The following is a 20750-nucleotide window of genomic DNA, read 5'->3' as shown; positions in this document are numbered from 1 at the left end:
ATCTCTTTGTTAGGAACAAAAGGCTTCTACATGTATCAGCAGGGCTCAGCAGGGATCAAACATTGCTGGGGACCCTGGAGGCTCTGACAGAATTGACTTGTTTTGGGCTTTTCCAATATAGGGAAACTGAAACTTAGACCTAGTCTCCCAACTGCCAGTTTGCAGACTGTCATGGAGTCAGCCTGGCTCTGGCCAACTCAGTGCTCTCAATAGAAGCTTTTGTAGGAGGAAACGTTCTAGATTCGTTATTTGGGATGATATTTGAGTGTCTCTTGACGTGTGTGTGTGTGTGTGTGTGTGTGTGTGTGTGTGTGTGTGTGTGTGTGTGTGTGTGTGTGTGTATGTGTACTGTGCTGTGGTTGAACCTAATCAGTCAGCTTTTTTCTCATGTTGTCTTGCCTTCACCATTATAGACTCTATAGTAAATCACGCAAGATGCAGCAGAAGCAATTGTCCTCCAGTGCTAAGCTTTTTTATGAGGTTGGTGTTTCTATATTTTTAATTTTGTTGTTTTTGGTTTTGAAGACAAAGTTTCTCTGTGTATCCCTGGCTGTCCTAAAAGTCGGTATGTGGAACACAGAGGCCTGGACCTTAAAGGTCTACCTTACTGTGTCCCCAGAATGCTGGATCATATGTGGGCCAACCTGCCTGGCTTTTAGTTTGTTTTTAAATCATTTGGCTGATGGTCCTGTAATGTAGGTTTAGGTTCATGCCGAGCTTATGCTGTTGTGTTGATCTTCATCCATGCTGTGAATTTTGAAACTTGGGAGAGAGAATGTTCTCCCTCTTAGGATGGCCTGTGTTCATGACACTAATACTGCCTGAGCTTGACTGCCTCAGCTTTCGAGTCACTGAATTGCAGGTGCACACAATTCTTCCTACCTGCTGTGTTCGTTTTGATTTTTTAAAATGAATATTATTTTGTCTGTATACACGAATGTGCACTTCATGAATGCCTGGTCCTCATAGTAGTCAGAAGATGGCCTGCAAATTCATAGCTTGGGGTAAAGAATAGTTGTGAGCCCCCTTGTAAGTTCTGACAATTAAGCACAGTTATTTCCAAGACCAGCAAGGGTTCTTCACTGCTGAGCCATCTCTCCTGCCCAAAGTCATTCATTTAGGATCAACATTTACGTTGCTAATAGTTTCATCTGTCCATTTGTAACTGTTGAAACATGCACTCCCTTTCAGTAAGATCCCATTATTGTTATAGGGAAACCGGGGCACTTCAGGATTCTACAAGATGAATACAGAACTGGAGTGAATGTATAATTCTTTGTAGGAACTTGAGTAAAACCTCTGAGTTCTTTCTGTCTTTCTTGTTTGATTGTTTTTTACAGGGGCGACAGGGTCTGAATATATATCTCTGGCTCTTCTGCTTAGACCAGGCTGGTGTACAACTCAATGAGATACACCTGCCTCTGGCTCCTGAATGGTGGGGTTATAGGCAGGCATGAGTCAATACACCCTGCTTGCCTATCATTTTTTGTAGTTAGTCATCATTCATACAGTTTTTCTGGTACATTCTCTCTCTCTCTCTGTGTGTCTCTCTTCCTCCTCCTCTCTTCTCCCTCTCCCTCCCCCCCTCTCAATTAGCATTTCTCTTGCCAGGCTATTTCCTATTCTTTTTTTTTTAGACCAAGATTCTTTTTCCTTTTTTTAAATTTTATTTTTCTTGTGTATTTATTTTATGTATTTACATTTCAAATGTTATTCCCTTTTCCTGTTCTCCCATACCTCCTCCTGCTTCCCCTGCTTCTATGAAGATGCTCCCACTCCCATCTACCCACTCTCACCTCAATGCCCTTTATTCCCTTACACTAGGGAAACGAGCCTTCACTCGGTCAAGGGCTTCTCTTCCTATTGATGCTGAACAATGCCATCCTCTGCTACATATGTGGCTGGAGCCATGGGTCCTTCCATGTGTGCTCACTGGTTGGTGGTTTAGTCCCTGGGAGTTCTGTTGGGGTCTGGTTGGGTGATATTGTTGTTCTTCCTGTGTGGTTGAAACCACATCAGCTCTTTCAGTCTTTTCTCTAACTCTTCCTTTGAGGTCCCCTTGTTCAGTCTGATGGTTAGCTGAAAGCATCTTCATCTGTATCAGTAGGGCTCTCATAGAGCCTCTCAGGAGACACCCATTTCAGGCTCCTGTCAGCAAGCACTTCCTGGCATCAGCAGTGAAAGATCCCACGCAGAGAGACCCTTACTCAAGTCTTGGGAAATCGCGGACCCCAGACACAGAGAGACCATTTTGGATGTAATAAGCAAAGGCGAGGTTTATTACAGAGACCTATTACAGAGATCTCTGGGCCGACACATATTCCATGCAGGAGACAGAGGTGTCGGACACGAAACTCAAAAGTCAGAGGGTTATATAGAGAAAGCTAGGGGGTTTTGGCGTGGTTACATATAATTGGCTCATTCAAACATAGCAGTGAGAACAAAGCAGAAAGAGTACGTGTTAGAAGTCAGGGGCTTATCAGGGTCTGGAGGACACCTAGTTGAAATATGGCCCTGAGTGAGCTGGGGGGAGATGTCTTCCTGCCAGATGTCCCATGAATCAGTCCCATTAACTCAGGCTGGTTCCTGCATTCCTTTTCTTTATCTTTTATGGCTTGCTAGTCCTGGCTGCAGGGCTTAGCCCTGGGTCTGTGGCCTTTTGGGGTTTATTCTTTTAATTTTGTATCTCTAAACCTAGAATTCGTATAATTTTCCTTTCAAGCAGTAGTGACTGGATTTGGTGTCTGCATGTGGAATGGATGCCCAGATGTGGCAGTCTCTGAATGACCTTTTCTTCAGACCCTGCTCTGCTCCTAGTTCCTGTATTTCCTCCTGTGAGTATTTTGTTCTCCCTTCTTCTTGGGCTTCATATGATCCGTGAATTTTTTCTTAGGTATTTTGAGCTTTTGGGCTAATGTATACTCATCGGTGAGTGCATAGCATTTGTTTTCTTTTATGACTGAGTTTCCTCACTCAGGATGGTATTTTCTAGTTCCATTCATTTCCCTAAGAATTTCATGAAGTCATTGTTTTTGATAGCTGAGTGGTACTCCATTGTGTAGATGTACCACATTTCCTGTATCCATTCCTCTGTTGAAGGGCATCTAAGATCTTTCCAGCTTCTGGCTATTATAAATAAAGCTGTTAGGAACATAGTGGAGCATGTTTCCTTTTTATATGTTGGAGCATCTTTTGGGTATATGCCCAGAAGTGGTGTAGCTGGGTCCTCAAGTAGTACTCTGTCCATTTTTTTTTTTTTTTTTTTTTCTGATTAACCTCCAGACTGATTTCCAGAGTGGTTGTACCAGGTTGCAATACCAGCAACAATGGCGGAGTTTTCCTCTTTCTCCACATCCTTGCCACCATCCGTTTTCACCTGAGTTTTTGATCTTTTGACTAGTGGGAGGTGGAATCTCAGGGTTGTTTTGATTTGCATTTCCCTGATGGCTAAGGATGTTGAACATTTCTTTAGGTGCTTCTCGGACATTGGATATTCCTCAGCTGAGAATTTTTTGTTCAGCTCTGTACCCCATTTTTAATAGGGTTATTTGGTTCTCTGGAGTCTAACTTCTTGGGGTTTTTTGTATAGTTTTGTTATTGGCCCTCTATCAGATGTATGATTGGCAAAGATCTTTACCCAATTTGTTGGTTGCTGTTTTGTCCAAATGACAGTGTGCTTTGCCTTACAGAAGTTTTGCAGTTTATGAAGTCCCATTTGTTGATTCTTGGTCTCAGAGCATTAGCCATTGGTGTTCTGGTCAAGAAATTTTCCCCAGTGCCCATGTGTTCTAGGCTCTTCCCCATTTTTTCTTTTATTAGTTTGAGTGTATCTGGTTTTCTGTGGAAGTCCTTGATCCACTTGGACTTGAGGTTTTTACAAGGAGATAAAAACAGATCCATTTGCATTCTTTTATCTTCTAATAGTACCACTCCCTGGGCCAAGCATATGCAGCCTTATCTAGTGTTTGCTTTTAGTGGGATTGCTTCAATTTTCTCTCCCTTTAGTTTGATGTTGGCTACTGGTTTGCTGTATATTGTATGGGTCTTAAATTCCTGATCTTTCCAAGACTTTTATCATGAAGGTGTGTTGAATTTTGTCAAATGCTTTCCCAGAATCTAACGAGATGATCATGTGGTTTCTTCTCTTTGAGTTTGTTTACATAGTGGATTACGTTAATGGATTTCCATATATTGAGCCATCCTTGCATCCCTGGGATGACTCCTACTTGATCATGATGGATGATTGTTTTGATGTATTCTTGGATTCAGTTTGTGAGAATTTTATGAATATTTTTCATTGATATCCTGTTCACTGGGGTTCCAGCCTTGGCTGGACCAAGGACTTCTGATTGGGAGATTTTTAATAACTGCTTCTATTTCTTTAGGAGTTATGGGACTATTAAGATGGTTATCTTATCCTGATTAAACTTTGGTACCTTGTATCTATCCTGAAAACTGTGCATTTCCTCCAGATTTTTAAGTTTGTTGAATATAGGCTTATGTAGTAGGATCTGATGATTTTTTTTTTTTTGCATTTCCTCTGAGTCTGTTGTTATGTCTCCCTTTTCATTTCTGATTTTGTTAATTTGGATATACTCTCTACCCTCTGGCAAAGGGTTTATCTATATTGTTGATTTTCTCAAAGAACCAGTTCTTGGTTTTGTTGATTCTACTTGGTTGATTTCAGCTCTGAGTTGGATTATTTCTTGGTGTCTACTCCTCTTAGATGTGTTTGCTTCTTTTTGTTCTAAAGCTTTAAGGTGTGCTTTCAAGATATTAGTGTATGCCCTCTCCAGTTTCTTTTTGGTGGCACTCAGAACCCTGAGTTTTCTAGCACTGCTTTCATTGTATTCCATCAGTTTAGTTATGTTGTGCCTTCATTTTTATTAAATTTTAAAAATTTCTCTGTTATGTGCTCCATATTCAGTCTCTCTCTCTCTCTCTCTGTCTCTCTGTCTCTCTGTCTCTCTCTCTCTCTCTCTCTCTCTCTCTCTCTCTCTCTCTCTCTCTCTCTCTCTCTCTCTCTCTGTGTGTGTGTGTGTGTGTGTGTGTGTGTGTGTGTGTGTGTGTGTGTGTGTGTGTGTGTGTGTTAATTGGCATTTCACTTGCCAGGCAATATCCTTTTCTCAAAGAGCAGAGAAATGAGAGATGTGAACCTCATTATTCAGTTCCTTCTAAAATGACTTGAAGGAAGTCTAAGGTATTAGAACTTCTGGGCCAAGAAATAAGGGGGAAAAGCACCAGAATTATATGAATATAATGTCAGTGAAGCCTACTTTTACAGTGTTGTTGGTATCACTGCTTCTGTTGTACACATGTGTGGGATATTTTAGAATACAGTGACCTATGATGATGTGTATGTGAACTTCACTGAAGAAGAATGGGCTCTGCTGGATCCTTTACAGAAGAATCTCTATAAAGATGTGATGCTGGAGACCCTCAGGAATCTAACTATTATAGGTAAGCACTGAATATTATTTCACTTTTAAAATAAGGGAACAACTGTTTCTTTGTTACTCATGCTCTTCCATTATTTCAATTGAGAATGAGCATGAATGAGGTAAATAAATCAGGTTCACTGACAATAGTAACTTAAATGTTGCCTAATTTCCAATATTTTTTCATACGTTTTCTGTTACTATATTGTAGGCTGCAATTGGGAAGACCATAATATTGAAGAACATTGTCAATATTCTAGAAGACATGGAAGGTAATGTTCATGTGCAAGTTGGTATGAATATGTCTCTGAAGAAATGTTAATGTGTCCTGGAAGTTTTAAAGAAGAGAACAGTGTAAAAATGCACTGCTTTAAGTGTATCAGAGATTAGTAAATTCTCACAAATCTGTGTACCTTATTGTTAGGTGTCTGATTTGTGTTTGCATGGCATTCCTGTAAAAAGAAGACAAACAATTCCTTAACACATTTTACCATTAAGTCATAGCCATATTGCAGCTATTTTGCAGAAATGACACATCTATTTAGAGTCATACCATTCACATATGAAGAAAAATAGATACATTGAATTGATGTATATGTCCAACACCATCTAATAAGCATCTATTCCATAGTAAAGTTAGTGTTACTTGTATACTTGTAGTATCATTGCTAAGTTTAAGTTAGAGGGGCAGTTTATGAGAGTAAAGAATATTAGGGAGAAACCTTAATCCATGTAGTACATGTCTATGATGAACAAAAATCAAACTATGTGAGTGCAGTGTGGAACCCTTTCTTTTGTTATTCTGCTTTTAATAGGTATATCATGTGTCACAATTGATATAAGCCATGAGAGCATAGGGATATTGAAAGAAGCAATGTTCCTCTTTCTCTCTCCCAGAACAATTAGAAGGTGTTCCCCATTTGAGAAAATTTGCTCAGTGGGATACAAGTTTGTAATTTTTTGGTTTTCTAACTCATTGGGGATATATCCACAACCTCACAGTGGAGAAAAATCCCTGAATACTAGGAATGTGGAAATTCTTCTCTGTTTGTTCTGGTTCACGTTGCAAATTCAGTATGCAAATGTAGTGCGTTTCATACTATAGGAAAATTTATGAAGGCACTCAGCTTTGAGCTCTTCCAATTCTCATCAAATGCGTGAAAAACCTCATAGAGAAAAAAGATGGTGCGAATGTGGGCAATGTAATAGACACGCTTACCATTATCCTCAAAGATACGGAAGGGCCTGTAGTGAAGGGGAAGCCAGGAATGCACACGGAGTGATAAAACTTTACGATCTGATCCTCTTTACAAATTAGAAACTTATTTCATAGAGATAAAAAGATGTATTGCTATAATTAATGTGGTAAAGCTTTCACATGTGCCAATCCCTTTTGCAGGCATGAAGGAAGTCATATTGGAGGGAAAGGCTATGAATTTATTCAGGGTGATAAAGCCTCTGCACGTCATGGTTATCCTCAAAGGCATGAAAGAATTCATACTGAAGAGAAATCCTGTGAAGATATTCAACATGGTAAAGACCTTGCAGGACACAGTGATCTCCAAAAACATAACAGAACACATACTGGAGAGAAAGTGTACAAATGTAATGAGTGTGGTAAAGCTTTTGCCTATCATAATTCTCTTAAAATACATAAGAGAATACATACTGGAGAGAAACCCTACATATGTAATGAATGTGGTATAGCCTTTGCTTATCTTAATTCTCTTAAAAGACATAACAGAACACATACTGGAGAGAATCTTTATGAATGTAACCAATGTAGTAAAGCATTTACAGATCACCATGTTCTTCAAAGGCATAAAAGAACACATACTAGTGAAAAACCTTATAAGTGTAATCAATGTGGTAAAGCCTATTCACAACACTGTCATCTCCAAATACATAAAAGAACACATACTGGAGAGAAGCCTTATGAATGTAAGCATTGCAGTAAAGCCTTTTCTTGTGGTGATCAACTTCGAAGGCATGAAAGAATTCATACTGGAGAGAAACCTTGCAAATGTAATCAATGTGGTAAAGCCTACGCACATCACAGTAGTCTTCTAGTCCATAAAAGAACACATACTGGAGAGAAACCCTATGAATGTAACCAGTGTGGTAAAGCTTTTGCACGTCACAATACTCTTCAGTACCATAAGAGAACACATACTGGAGAGAAGCCCTATGAATGTAACCAATGTGGTAAAGTCTTTGCATACCAAGGTAATCTTCAAATGCATAAAAAAACACACACTGGAGAGAAACCCTATGAATGTAATCACTTTGGCAAAGCCTTTATAGGTAACCATTCTCTTCAATGGCAGAAAAGAACGCACACTGGAGAAAAACCTTATGAAGGTAATCAAGGTGATAAACCCCATTCACAACAAGGTCATCTCCAAATACATAAAAGAACACATACTGGAGACAAACCTCACAAATGTAATCAATGTTGTAAAACCTTTGTACATTACAATCGTCTTCAAGTCCATGAAAGAACCCATATTCAAGAGAAACCCTATGAATGTAGTCGACGTGGTAAAGCTGGTGCATCTTCTGATTCTCTTCAAAGACATATAAGAACACATACTGGAGACAAATCTTATGAATGTAATCAATGTGGTAAAGCCTTTTCATATCCAGGTAATCTCCAAAAACATAAAAGAATGCATATTGGAGCAAAACCTTAGAAACATGATGAGTGTGATGAATTGTTTCACAACACCGTAGTCTCCAAATACATAAAACACGTATGGAGAGAAATCTTATGAATGTTAAGCAATGTGATAAGTCCTTTGCCTCTCATGTTCAACTTCAAATGCATGAAATAATTCATACTGAAGTGAATCCTTCTAAATGTAATTAATGTGGTTAATTACATTAATTAATTAATGTAATGGTTGCATTTTGTGATTATCTTCAAAGACATAAACACATACTGGAGAATAACACTATGAATATAATCAATAAAAGCCTTTGCAGGTCACAGTAGTCTCCAAATACATAAAAGAACACACACTAGACAGAAACCCTATGAATGTAACCATAGTGGTGAAGCCTTTGCAGGTCACAGTGATCTTCAGAGATGGTGGTTTAAATTTGCTTGTGCCATGGGAAAGTGGCACTATTAGGAAGTGTGGCCTTGTTTGAAGAATTGTATCACTGTTGGGGTTGGCTTTGAGGTCTTATCCTTAAGCTCCACCCAGAGCAGAAGAGAGTCTTCTGGTTGCCTTCTGATCAAGGTATAGAACTCTTTGTTCTTCCAGCACTGGATACTGCCATGCTTTTCACCTTGATAATAATGGACTGAAACTCTGTATCTGCAACGCCTCCCCAATTAAATGTTGTGTTTTATAAGAGTTGCCTTGGTTATGCTATCTTTTCACTGCAGTAAAACCTAAATTAAGACCAAGTGCATGAAAATTGCACTGGAGTGAAGCCCTACGAATGTATTGAATATGGTGAAGCCTTTGTACATTTCTATAATCCTCTTTATAAGGAAAGTATTCATACTGGAGAGAAACCATATGAATGGAAGCAATGTTGTGAATCCTTTGCTCCTGACAGTCATCTCCAAATGTAGAAAAGAACACATACTAGAGAAAAACCATATGGATGTGCTCAATGTGTTAAAAGCCTTTTTGTCATGAGGTCTACTTGAATTCAACACACCTCTAACACTAGGTCAATCCAAATGGCAAGAATTAGTTGTGATCAAGCCATTGGAGTTTAGAGGGTTGGGTTAGCATAGGGCTACTGATCTATCAGGGCCTCAGAAGTGGAACTGCAAACCAAATGCTACAGAGCTTTTAAGCTTGACAACCAAAAACTTCTCTGACAAGTTATGATTAAATTCTTCCACACATCGGGATTTATGAGTGGGGGTTTTATTATATGGTTGAGCTATGTCCATTGATACAGGATGTAAGTTTGTTTAAGGTTGGGGTTGGACAAGGTTAAGGGTTATGGTTACCTCACAGGGTTAGGATTAGCTGGCAGGTAAGGGTTAGTGTTACTAAGGGTTAGGGTTACAAGGTTAGGTTGAGGTTAGAAGGGTTACTTGTTAGAGTTTTAATTGGTTAAGTCATTAAGGTTATGGGTCATGGTAATATTTTTGATCCGATTAGGTTTAAGGTAACATGGTTTGAGTTAGGGTTAGAGGGTGTGAAAATTTGAATATGCTTGACCCAGTGAGTGGTAATATTAAAGGGTGTGTGGCCTTGTTAGAGGAAGTATGTCACTGTGGGCATGGGCAATGGATATTCTATGGCTATACCATTTAGAAATTCAGTTTTTGTTTTGTTTGTTTTTTGTCACTATCTCTGCTTGGCCACATGAGTGTTCAAAAGGAAACTCAAGAAAATGTACTTTCTTTTTATGTCTAAACTTCATTTAGTAATTTCTTCAATGGATGTGGTATTGTTTTACTAACAGGACTCTGTATTTTGTTATTAACCTGCACTTTGGTGTGCATGTTTTAATGTAAGCACTACAAGTTCTCTATCCCTAAAAGTACTGCATTACCAACTGTGTAAACTATTTGTTGTAATCTCTTCTATAGATGTGCTAAAAAAAAAATGTCTACATGTGTTTTCAATAGGAAATTTAAGGTCTTCTTCAGGGTGAGCATTAGGGTTATGGTTATGGTAAGGATTAAGGTTAAGGTTAGTATTATGGTTAATGTTAGGGTTAGAGTAAGCCTAAGAATTAGTTTTAATGTTACTGTTAGGATTGGGGTTAGAGAAATTGTGTTAGGGTAGGAATAGGATAAGTGTAAGTGTTGGATTATAGGTTGGATTGGGGTTAGTGTGGTAGTAGGGTTTGGGGTAGGGTTAGCAATAGCCCTACGTAGGGTTAGGGGTAAAAATAGGTAAGAGTTCAGGGTATGGGTACTGTAAAGTTAGGGTTAATAGTAAGTGTAAGAGTAAATTTTAGAATTAGGGATATGATTGGGTTAGGGTTAGAAGGGATAGGGGTTAGGTTTAGTGTTAGGGGTTAGGGTTAGAGTTCTTGTAGGGGTTGGAATCAGGATAGGTTAAGTTTAGGGTTGGATTGGGTTAGCATTAGGGTTAGAGAAAGTCAACTGCGGGGTTGGGGATTTAGCTCAGTGGTAGAGCACTTGCCTAGCAAGCTCAAGGCCCTGGTTGGTCCCCTGCCCGAAAAAAAAAAAAAAAAAAAAAAAAGAGAAAGTCAACTGCAAGAGCTCTGACACAGTCTCTGGATGCTAGCACCTTCATTTACATGTATGCATACTCACTATGACCACCACCAAACAGCTGCCACATGTGTGTACATAAAATTAAAATAAAAACAAACTTGAACAAAATAATCTGAAAATTTCAGAGTCAAATTCTGAACAGATAGATCACAAAATTCTCTCCGAAATGGTACAGACAAAACTGGCAATCGGATGATATTTGACAGCAACAAGAACCACATAGTATATGAGAATTAACTATAAATCATTTATAGGATCGGTAATACATTGTTAAATAAGGATCTAGGTAAAACTCTATCCTTATAATCTATAATGTGTCGTATAAAAAGTACATATTTCTGTTAATCCGTAAAGATTATTAAAAAATAGAAATGGTTTATCAATGTCTCTGCAGTCTTGTCTATAGAAAGGATCTTCATTCCAAGAGACTGGTCTGATTATTTAAATAAGATATTCTCAAAAGAGAGGAGGGCAATGGATCAGGATACAAATGACCTGACAAAATAGTCCTTAAAATTTTTTTAAAAAAGCTCTTCCTGTGTTCAATGTGTCCTCTTTCCTGTGCCACTTCATTAAGAAGCAATGGTTCTGCATTTGGCAAATCCTCAATTATCAAGCTAGACTTGATATTTAAAAATCACCCTTTTTTGAGGTGATTGGGTTTTTCAGGCTAATTCCATGGTGCTTGCTGATCTCGGGTAAAGTGAGAAGAATTTTTAAAACTCAATACACCAAATAAAATAGCCTATAACTTCCCTTTATTCTGGCATATTAACAGAGAAGCTTTTAATGATAATGTCAAAAACTTACATTCGAAAATAGATAAGGGGCCTCATTGTGTTGCTTACCTCAACTCTCAGTTGTCAGGAATGGTAACCAGGACTCATTGTCTGCTTCTGTCACCCTTGCCTTCTAACTCATAGTATCATGTGTAAGTGCATCTCCATCCATGTTGGCCAGGTTAGTATCCAGATTGTCAATGTCTGCTGGAAACCCTACTGCCTGGAACATGGCATCCAGCCCAATGGCCAGATTCTGAGTGACAAGATCACTGCGGGAGGAGATAACTCCTTCAACACCTTCATTGAAACAGAAGCTGGCAAGCATGCATCCCAGGCAGTGTTTGTAGACCTGGAACCCAGAGTTATTGATGAAGTTTACACTACTACCTACCTCCAGGTCTTCCGGCCTCTGTAGCTCATCACAGGCAAAGAAAATGATGCCAATAACTATGCCCATGGCCACTACACCATTGACAAGGAGATCATTGACCTTGCCTTGGACAGAATTCACAAACTAGTTGACCAGGGTAGGTGTATTCAGTGCGTCTTGTGTTTCTACAGTTTTGGTGAGGGAACTGACTCTGGGTTCACATCTCTACTATGGAGTGGCTCTGTTGATCACGGAAAGAAGTCCAAGCTGGAGTTCTCCACTTATCCAGCCCCCATTTATCCATTGCTGTGGTTGAACCCTACAATTCTGTCTTTACCACTCCAGCCCCGTTTAGCACTCTGATTGTGCCTTCATGGTAAACACTGAGGCCATCTATGATATCTGTCATAGAAGCCTCAACATTGAGCACCCAACCTACACTAACCTTAACTGCCTTACTAGCCAGAATGTGTCTTCCATCACTGCTTTCTTCAGATTTGCTGTGGCCCAGAATGTTGATTTGACAGGATTCCAGACCAACATGGTGCCCTACCCTCACTTCCACTTCCCTCTGGCCACCTATGCCCCTGTGGTCTCTGCTGAGAAAGCCTACCATGAACAGCTTTCTGTAGTATAGATCACCAATGCCTGCTTTGAGCCAGCCAACCAGATGGTTAAAATGTGACTCTCACCATAGTAAATACATGGCTTTCTGCCTGCTGTACCATGGTGATGTGGTTCCCAAAGATGTCAGTGCTGCTATTGCCACCATCAAGACCAAGCACAGCATCTAGTTTGTGGACTGGAGTCCTACTGGCTTCAAGGTTGGCTTTAATTGCAAGCCTCCTTTGTGGCATTGTGGTACCTGGTGGTGATCTGGTCAAGGTCCAGAGAGCTGTGTGCATGCTGAGCAATACCACAGCCATTGCTGAGGCCTGGGATCGCCTAGATCACAAGTTTGATCTGATGTATGCCAAGCCTGACTTTGTGCACTGGTATGTGGGTGAGGGCATGGAGGAAAGGAAGTTTTCTGAGCCTTGTGAGGACATGGCTGCCCTAGAGAAGGATTATGAGGAGGTTAACATGGATTCTGGTGAGGGTGAGGAAGAACGAAGGGAAATACTAGTCTCTTCCTCCAGCCCCTGTGTCTTGTCTAATTCAGAACTTCAGCTCCAGTGTTAGGTGCAGGCATGGAGGCTGCTGTGCCATTTCCATTGTGTGATCATGTCTTCTCCATGTGTGTACCTCTAAGTTTTCCATGATGTCTCAAAGTAACAGTGGTAAGAAAAGAAAGGGAAAAAAATGGATAAGAGATGAAGTCCTAAATAAAACACCCTATTCCCAGCATTTGGGGTATGAGCTCAAAGAACTTTAGTTATTTTTTTGTAGTTCTCTACTCTTCCAGTACAAAGTGAAAATCCAATTAAAACAGACTTAGAAGCCCTATGAAAATGATAGAAAACATGTTACTAAAAGCAAGCATTCAATCTTTGTGTAGAAACATAATGGGATTTAGTAATAATGAAAGGTCTAATTCAAATTCCAGTTTAAAAGGATGCCACCTTAATTATGATACAAGATATGTTCAAGAGCCATGAGTCTAACAGTTCTTCACCTATTCACAAAAAGTGAGACTGACTAGTGCTCAGAAAATTCCTGGGTTGGACAATATATGGATATGAGGTAGAGATGTGACCATAGTAAAGAGAACTGGAGATAAAAATGGCAAAGCAAAGAGGGCTCCATTCTTTAAACCCACCTTTAGCAGTCTTGTTTCTTTTTAAGTTTCAGATTTAGGTTCTGAATAAAGAGTCTTCTCAAAAGTTTGAAAATAAAAACACTTTGGAATGGATTAGAGGGATTTAAACTGATCAGCTAAAAAATAAGTCTTTGATTCCACGATTCTTATTTCTCATTTTCATGTGACTCTATGAAAGGGGCCAGAAATGCTTCAACCATGGAAAGGTTCTGCAAGCTAAAACTGTAGGTAAATATTCAGGTACAAAGATTAGAAACCAGCCAAATCAGTGACTATCAAAAATAACACTGTCCAGTCTCATTCAACATGCAGTAACAACTAGCCAGGTAAGGTAAATAGAAGGGAAATAGTAGAGCAGCATGGATTTGAAATGTTATTGTAGGCTTCTTGACTTACTACCCCACTCTAGGAAGTCTTACCAGAGCATGGTTACATCATCAGTATGTAACAGCATTACTTAAGCATCTGTCCTTCTTATTGGGCACAAGAAGTCATAGCCCATTCTGATTTTAATGTGCATATTAAGAGACTTCTCACACCCCATTGATAAAACTGCACTTTGACTGCTTCCCATGGTTATTGGTAAGTTTTATTTATTTCTGCTTAATTTTTGGTTTTCTGACAGAGTCTCTAGAGCCAAGGTTGGCCTAGAACTCACAACTACCTTCCTTCCTTCTTTCCTTTCTTCCTTCCTTTTTTTTTTCTTGGATATTTTTATTTACACTTCAAATGTTATTCCCTTTCCCAGTTTCCTGGCCATAAGCCCCCTACCCCATCTTCCTCCCCTTTTTCTATAAGGGTGTTCCCCTCCCCAAACACCTCCAATTCCCACCTCACCCCCTCCCGAAATTCCCCTAAACTGGGAGGGTCCAGCCTTGGCACGACCAAGGGCTTCTCCCATTGGTGCCCAACAAGGCCATCCTCTGCTACATATGCTGCTGGAGCCACGTATCTGTCCATGTGTACTCTTTGGGTGGTGGTTTAGTCCCTGGGAGCTCTGATTGGTAGGTATTGTTCTTATGAGGTTGCAAGTCCCTTCAGCTCCTTCAACCCTTTTAATAATTCCTCCAGTGGGGACCCCATTCTTAATTCAGTGGTTTGCTGCCAGCATTCGCATCTGTATTTGTCATGCTCTGGCTGTGCCTCTCAGGAGACAGCTATATCAGATAGGCTCCTGTCATCATGTATTTCTTGGCTTCATATATATTATCTAGTTTTGGTGGACATATATATATATGGACAGGATCCCCAGGTGGGGCAGGCTCTGAATGGCCATTTCTTCCGTCTCTGCTCCAAACTTTGTCTCCATATCTCCTCCTTTGAATATTTTAGTTCCCCTTTTTAAGAAAGGCTGAAACATACACACTTTGGCCATCCTTCTTCTTGAGCTTCATGTGCTCTGTGGATTGTATCATGGGTAGTTTGAGCATTTGGGCTAATATCCACTTATCAGTAAATGCATACCATGTATATTTTTTTGTGTGTGATTGGGTTACCCCACTCAGGATGATATTTCTAGTTCCATCCATTTGCCTATGAATTTCATGAAGTCATTGTTTTTGATAGCTGAGTAGTACACCACTGTGTAGATGTACCACATTTTCTGTATCCATTCCTCTGTCAAAGAGCATCTGGGTTCTTTCCAGCTTCTGGCTGTTAGAAATAAGGCTGTTAGGAACATAGTGGAGCATGTCTCTTTGTTGTATGTTGGAGCATCTTTTGGGTATATGCCCAGGAGTGGTATAGCTGGGTCCTCAGGTAGTATTATGTTCAATTTTCTGAGGAACCTCCAGACTGATTTCCAGAGTGGTTGTGCTAGCTTGCAATGCCACCAACAATGGAGAGTGTTCCTCTTTCTCCACATTCTTGCCAGCATCTGCTGTCATTCTGACTGGTGTGATGTTGAATCTAAGGGTTGCTTTGATTTACATTTCCCTGATGACTAAGGGTGTTGAACATTTCTTTAGGTACTTCTCAGCCATTGGATATTCCTCAGCTGAGAATTCTTTGTTTAGCTCTGTACCCCATTTTTAATAGGGTTATTTGACTCTCTGCGATCTACCTTCATGAGTTCTTCGTATATTTTGGATATTAGTCCTCTATTGGATGTAGGATTGGGAAGGATCTTTTCCTAATCTGTTGGTTGCCATTTTGTCCTAATGACCGTTTCCTTTGCCTTACAAAAGCTTAGCAGTTTTATGAGGTCCCATTTGTCAATTCTTGATCTTAGAGCATAAGCTATTGTTGTTTTGTTCAGGAAAATTTTCCAGTGCCCATGTGTTTGAGGTTCTTCCCCACTTTTTCTTCTTTTAGTTTGAGTGTATCTGGTTTGATTTGGGGGTCCTTGATCCATTTGGACTTGAGCTTTGTACAGGGTGATAAGAATGGTTCAATTTGGGGTTGGGGATTTAGCTCAATGGTAGAGCGCTTGCCTAGGAAGCGCAAGGCCCTGGGTTCGGTCCCCAGCTCCCAAAAAAAAAAAAAAAAAAAAAAAAAAAAAAAAAGAATGAAAAAAAAAAAAAAAGAATGGTTCAATTTGCATTCTTCTACATGCTGACCTCCAGTTGAACAGCACCATTTGTTGAAAATACTATCTTTTTCCACTGGATGGTTTTAGCTCCTTTGTCAAAGATCAAGTAACCATAGGTGTGTTGGTTCATTTCTGGTTCTTCAATTCTATTCCACTGATCTACCTTCTTGTCTTTATGCCAATACCATACAATTTTTATTACTATTTCTTTGTAATACTGCTTGAGGTCAGGGATGGTGATTTCCCCAGAATAGATCTTTCTGACTCAACCTGAGTACTGGTGTTAGTCACCATATTTGATTCGTAATTTTAATATTTATCAAAGAAACAATCTTCGTTAGGTGCAATCAGTTTTGTGCAAAAGTGTTATTTCACCTATTTTGTAAAACAGAGTTCCTAATACTATTTAATCATAAACTGGCAAGATTCATCACACAATGGCAAGATTCTCCCAAATAAACTTACTAATTAATATGTTATTTGTAACTTCTAAATATGTGGATTATTAATAAATGAAACTGAAGCTTGATGGTGCACACCTGTAATTTCAACACTCAGAAGACAGGCTGAATGATTATGGCTGATTTCAGCTACCTAGTAGTAGTAATAGTGGTGAGGTGAGAAGGAGAAATAGGAAGAGTAAGCCAAGTATAGTAAGTCCCATCTGTAATCACAGCAATCAGCAAGAGGATTCTGAATTCAAGCCAACAGAGGTGAGCTAGCTATGTAGCCAGCCTCTATCTCAAACAAATCAATTACCAAAATAAGTACAACTGCCTTTGAGTGACTTTTAATCAGTCTCATTGCTATAGTCATATCCAGATATAAAATGCTACCTTACTTTCACATAATAGTTATAAGAAATATTTTTAGCTAAAATGAATATGCAGTGAGTTAACTAATGTGCACATTTTAATCATAATGTGACACAAATGCAGAGAAAGCCACCTGTGCCCACCCCATCTCTAGGATAAGCTGAAACAAGTGTGGTTGGGGTCTCCTCCTATCTTTTTTTCTCAGTACCTTTCCCCCCTCTTACCTTAGCTAACAGTTTTGTATTTAGGCATTTACTTACAACTGGTGACCTACTTACTTAATAGCTTAAGATGTAGTGAAATCAAGGGACATCTGTCTTTAAAGTGGTCTCTTCATAAGAAATCAGTGGGACATTCTTTTAAATGAATAATGCTAGTGAAACTGAGGTATCACATGCAAAACAAGGTGGACCCTTAGCCTACACCAGATAGAAATATTAATTTAACATAGATTTTAAAATGGACTTAAACATGGGACCAACTTTTTGAAACTCTAGAAAGAAAACAGAGGTGAATATTTTGATTTGGCAATAATTTCTTAGATATGAAAAAGCTCAGCTATAGAAAGTAGATAAACTAGACAATATTCAGATTTGATACTGTAAAAGCAGAAAACAGAAGTGGAACTATGACAAATATCAACTTGAGCAAAGGAGGAGGAGCTGGGGGGATTACATGAACAAATTTGTGTGTGTGTATGTGTGTGTGTGTGTGTGTGTGTGTGTGTGTGTGTGTGTGTGTATTCTATAATAAAACCCATGATTTCCTCTGCTAGCCGAAAGTCTTAATTAAAATCTTGTGGAAAAAAATTTAAAAACTGGAGCTGAAGAGATGATAGCCAAATGCTCATACACATAAAAAACCAATCTTTAAGTTGAAACTGCATCAAATGACACAGTAGTGAAAAGACAACATATACAATGGGAGAAACTACTTGAAATAATATAGTCAACAAGAGATAAAGATATAGGCTGTTTAAAAAACTAATTTTATTATTAATAACAAAAGTAATTAAGAGCAGGCTTGATGTATGGATGACCAATAAGCACATTAAAAGCATGCCCTCAGTTACCAGTCATACAAAACCACAAGGATATACCTCTTTACACCCAAATGGATGACTACTGGGGTTTGAGGTGTCATGAGAGCCTTAGGATTAAATGCAGAGTCTTGTGTACCCTAGGCAAGTGCTCTACCACTTAGCTATATCCTCAGCCCTTAGATTTTTTTGTTTTTGTTTTTTTTTGTTTGTTTGTTTTTTTTGAGCCAGCATCTATATAACTGAGATAGCTAAGAATTTCTGATCCTCTTGCTTTCATCTCCCAAGAAAGAAACTAGGTAAGAATGTATAATGATGATTCTACTGTAGGAAAGAGCATGGGAACGATTCAAAGCATTACAGCAGAATTATTTTATCTAAGTCCATTTCTGAGTATATACCCAAACTCAAAGTAGATGTGCTCTGTTGTGGTTTGCCCTGGAGTTATCTGTATTTCGATGCTAATTCTGCTGCCCCAAGGATAGCTGCCTAGTCAAGTACTCATGTGACTTCACCAGAACTTTCTCCCTATTTAATTTGTAAATTACAGGTGAGGGGCAGGTACAGGATAGAAGGAGGCCTGTCATTGGAGGAGAAGGAAGGATGGGCGGGAGAAAAGTTTGAAGGAAGAGGAGGAGACTAGAACGGGAAGGAGGAAGAGACAGGAGGGAGAGGGAGAGAAGCGGTGGCAGGAAAATATGGCAGGTGACGTTAAGATTCCATGCTGTACCTTTACAGTTTGTTATAAATATTTTTAAGGGATGGATGTGTATTGGGCTTTGTATGTTTAGGTGGACAATTATATCTTATCAATTGGGCCAAAGATTATTGTGTTGTGTGTTCTTTCATGTGTACATTTAAGTGTAGTGAAGTGTGGGGCAGCTGGTCTGGGCCACCACGGAGTTGGGACATGTGTTTCTGGCATGGAAACCTGCCTTGGGAACTATATAGGTAGAGAGATTGCTGCCAGGCTCAGAGAGAGGCCTTCAGCAGTGTGATATGGGATGGAGCAAAGTAGGTGAGAGGCTTTGCTGACTGAGACTTAAGATATCTAGCAGATACCTTGGGGCACCCCGATGCTGAGCCTAGGGGGAATAAAAGACAGCCATACTCTTTTTATTTTTTATATTTTTACAACAGTGCTCCTTTGGAAAACTGGGACAAATAGGTTCTGTGGGTTTCTGGTCTGGCAGGAAACAGGCAAAGTGTTAACAGCTCTTAGAAGGAAAGCAGGCAGGTTTAGACGGCTAGCACAAGGCAGCCGTCTCATCTACTGGGGCAGCACCTGTGTCAGTGGCAGGGTGGCAGCAGTAGGATGTGGCAATGGATTAGGCCTTACCAGCCAGGTGGGCGTGAGGCCCAGTAGTGAGATCTTCTAGAGAGAAAACTCTTTCCCAAGTGTTACATCTCAGTAAAACAGACACTCTCAGATGATGCTCCCTGAAATAACTTATATACTATATTCCATGTGGATAGGGACTTTATATACATTGAAGAGTAGGTGAAATACAGGGGTAGATGCTCCTCATTGGCTGTTTGAGATACTAGTGATGTTCTGTTTGGATGCGGGAGGATTTATGACTGATAGTCCGCTTCTCTCCGTGGGATGTCACAGTTACATGTTCTAGAGCAGAGAGAACCCAATCCTACCATTCTCAATTCTGAGATTCACAGGGTTCGAGTTCACTCAACTATACCATGTCTGGTGGCATGGTCCACTCACTCCACAATAAAACTATCTGTATACCCATATTCACAGCAGCTGCATTCTTAGTAACTAAAAGGTAGAAGCAACCCAAACATTGACCTAAGACCACAAAAATAAAATGTGCCATATACACATACGAGCTATTATTTAAGCTTAGGAAATTTAATACATGCTATAACATAGAGTCATGAAAATATTATGCCAAGCAAAAGCAGCCATTTGCAAAGATAAATACTCTACCATCCCACTAATACATCCCACCAAATACTTAAAGTAATTAAAAGAGACTGAAAGTAGGGTAGTGTGTATTTGGGAATGGAGGTAATAACAGGAAGCATCTTAGGATGAGATGAAAGGGACTGATGTCTGTTTGGTTGCTTTTTTTTAATGTGTTAGCTTGATTGTCCCGTCCTGCAGGACAGTCAACGAGGGTGCAGAGGGTACCTGGAAGAGAAGGACAAGAGACACGAAGAAGGACGCCAAGACAAGAGTCTGATCAAGGCGACAAGTTTAATGCTAGCCAGCTCTGGTTTTATACAGTAGCAAGGCAGGGGGAGGAGGACGTCTTCAGGGGGCTGGGAGACCTTGATGTACCAGCCAATAGGTAGCTGGCCCACTTCTGCAGGATGTTGGCCTAGGTCTTGTAGGAAGTTGGTCCCTAGCAGAAGGTCACAATCCATGGGTCTGTAGGAAATTGGCTCTCAGCAAAAGGTCACAATCTCTGGGTCTGTAGGGGTCTGTACGAAGCTCTTTTGCAAAGGTCATGAGCCCTAGGTCTGTATGAAGTGAGCTCCCAAAAAAAGGTCAGGAGCCTCCACTCAGCAAACCTGTTGGACCACCAGATTTGTATCAGCGCTGCTGGCAAGCCTTGTTACTGAGCAACGCTGACCACCAGATTGGTATTGGCACTTTAGCTAGAACATTAGGGTTTTTCCACTGAGCTTGTCCTTTAGGTGAACTTTCATGTGTTTTTTTCTGTCCTAATTAGCTCAATGGTAGGGTCTCAGGCAAGTCGGCTCCCCACACTTGATCAATAACCAAATTGTAATAAGTCTTCATTCATACCCTATCAAAGGATGGCATGATGA

General features: G+C 39.8%; 1 protein-coding gene and 1 pseudogene across 1 annotated transcript; both read left to right on the top strand.

The window, feature by feature from the left end:
- Nucleotides 1–567: 567 nt before the first annotated feature.
- On the top strand, nt 568–9353 carry LOC116893155 (zinc finger protein 431-like). The gene is made up of 4 exons (XM_032895073.1): nt 568–690; nt 5334–5460; nt 5599–5710; nt 6838–9353. The coding sequence occupies exons 1-4, from the start codon at nt 568–570 to the stop codon at nt 8129–8131; spliced, it is 1656 nt and encodes a 551-aa protein (XP_032750964.1). The 3' UTR covers nt 8132–9353.
- Nucleotides 9354–11586: 2233 nt separating this feature from the next.
- LOC116893154 lies at nt 11587–12993 on the top strand (annotated as a pseudogene).
- Nucleotides 12994–20750: the final 7757 nt, after the last annotated feature.

This window comes from Rattus rattus, chromosome 2 (genome assembly GCF_011064425.1).
Source record: "Rattus rattus isolate New Zealand chromosome 2, Rrattus_CSIRO_v1, whole genome shotgun sequence".
NCBI classification, from domain to species: Eukaryota; Metazoa; Chordata; class Mammalia; order Rodentia; family Muridae; genus Rattus; species Rattus rattus.
The sequence above is the reverse complement of the archived record's forward strand: the minus strand, read 5'-3'. Positions and strand labels throughout refer to the sequence as shown.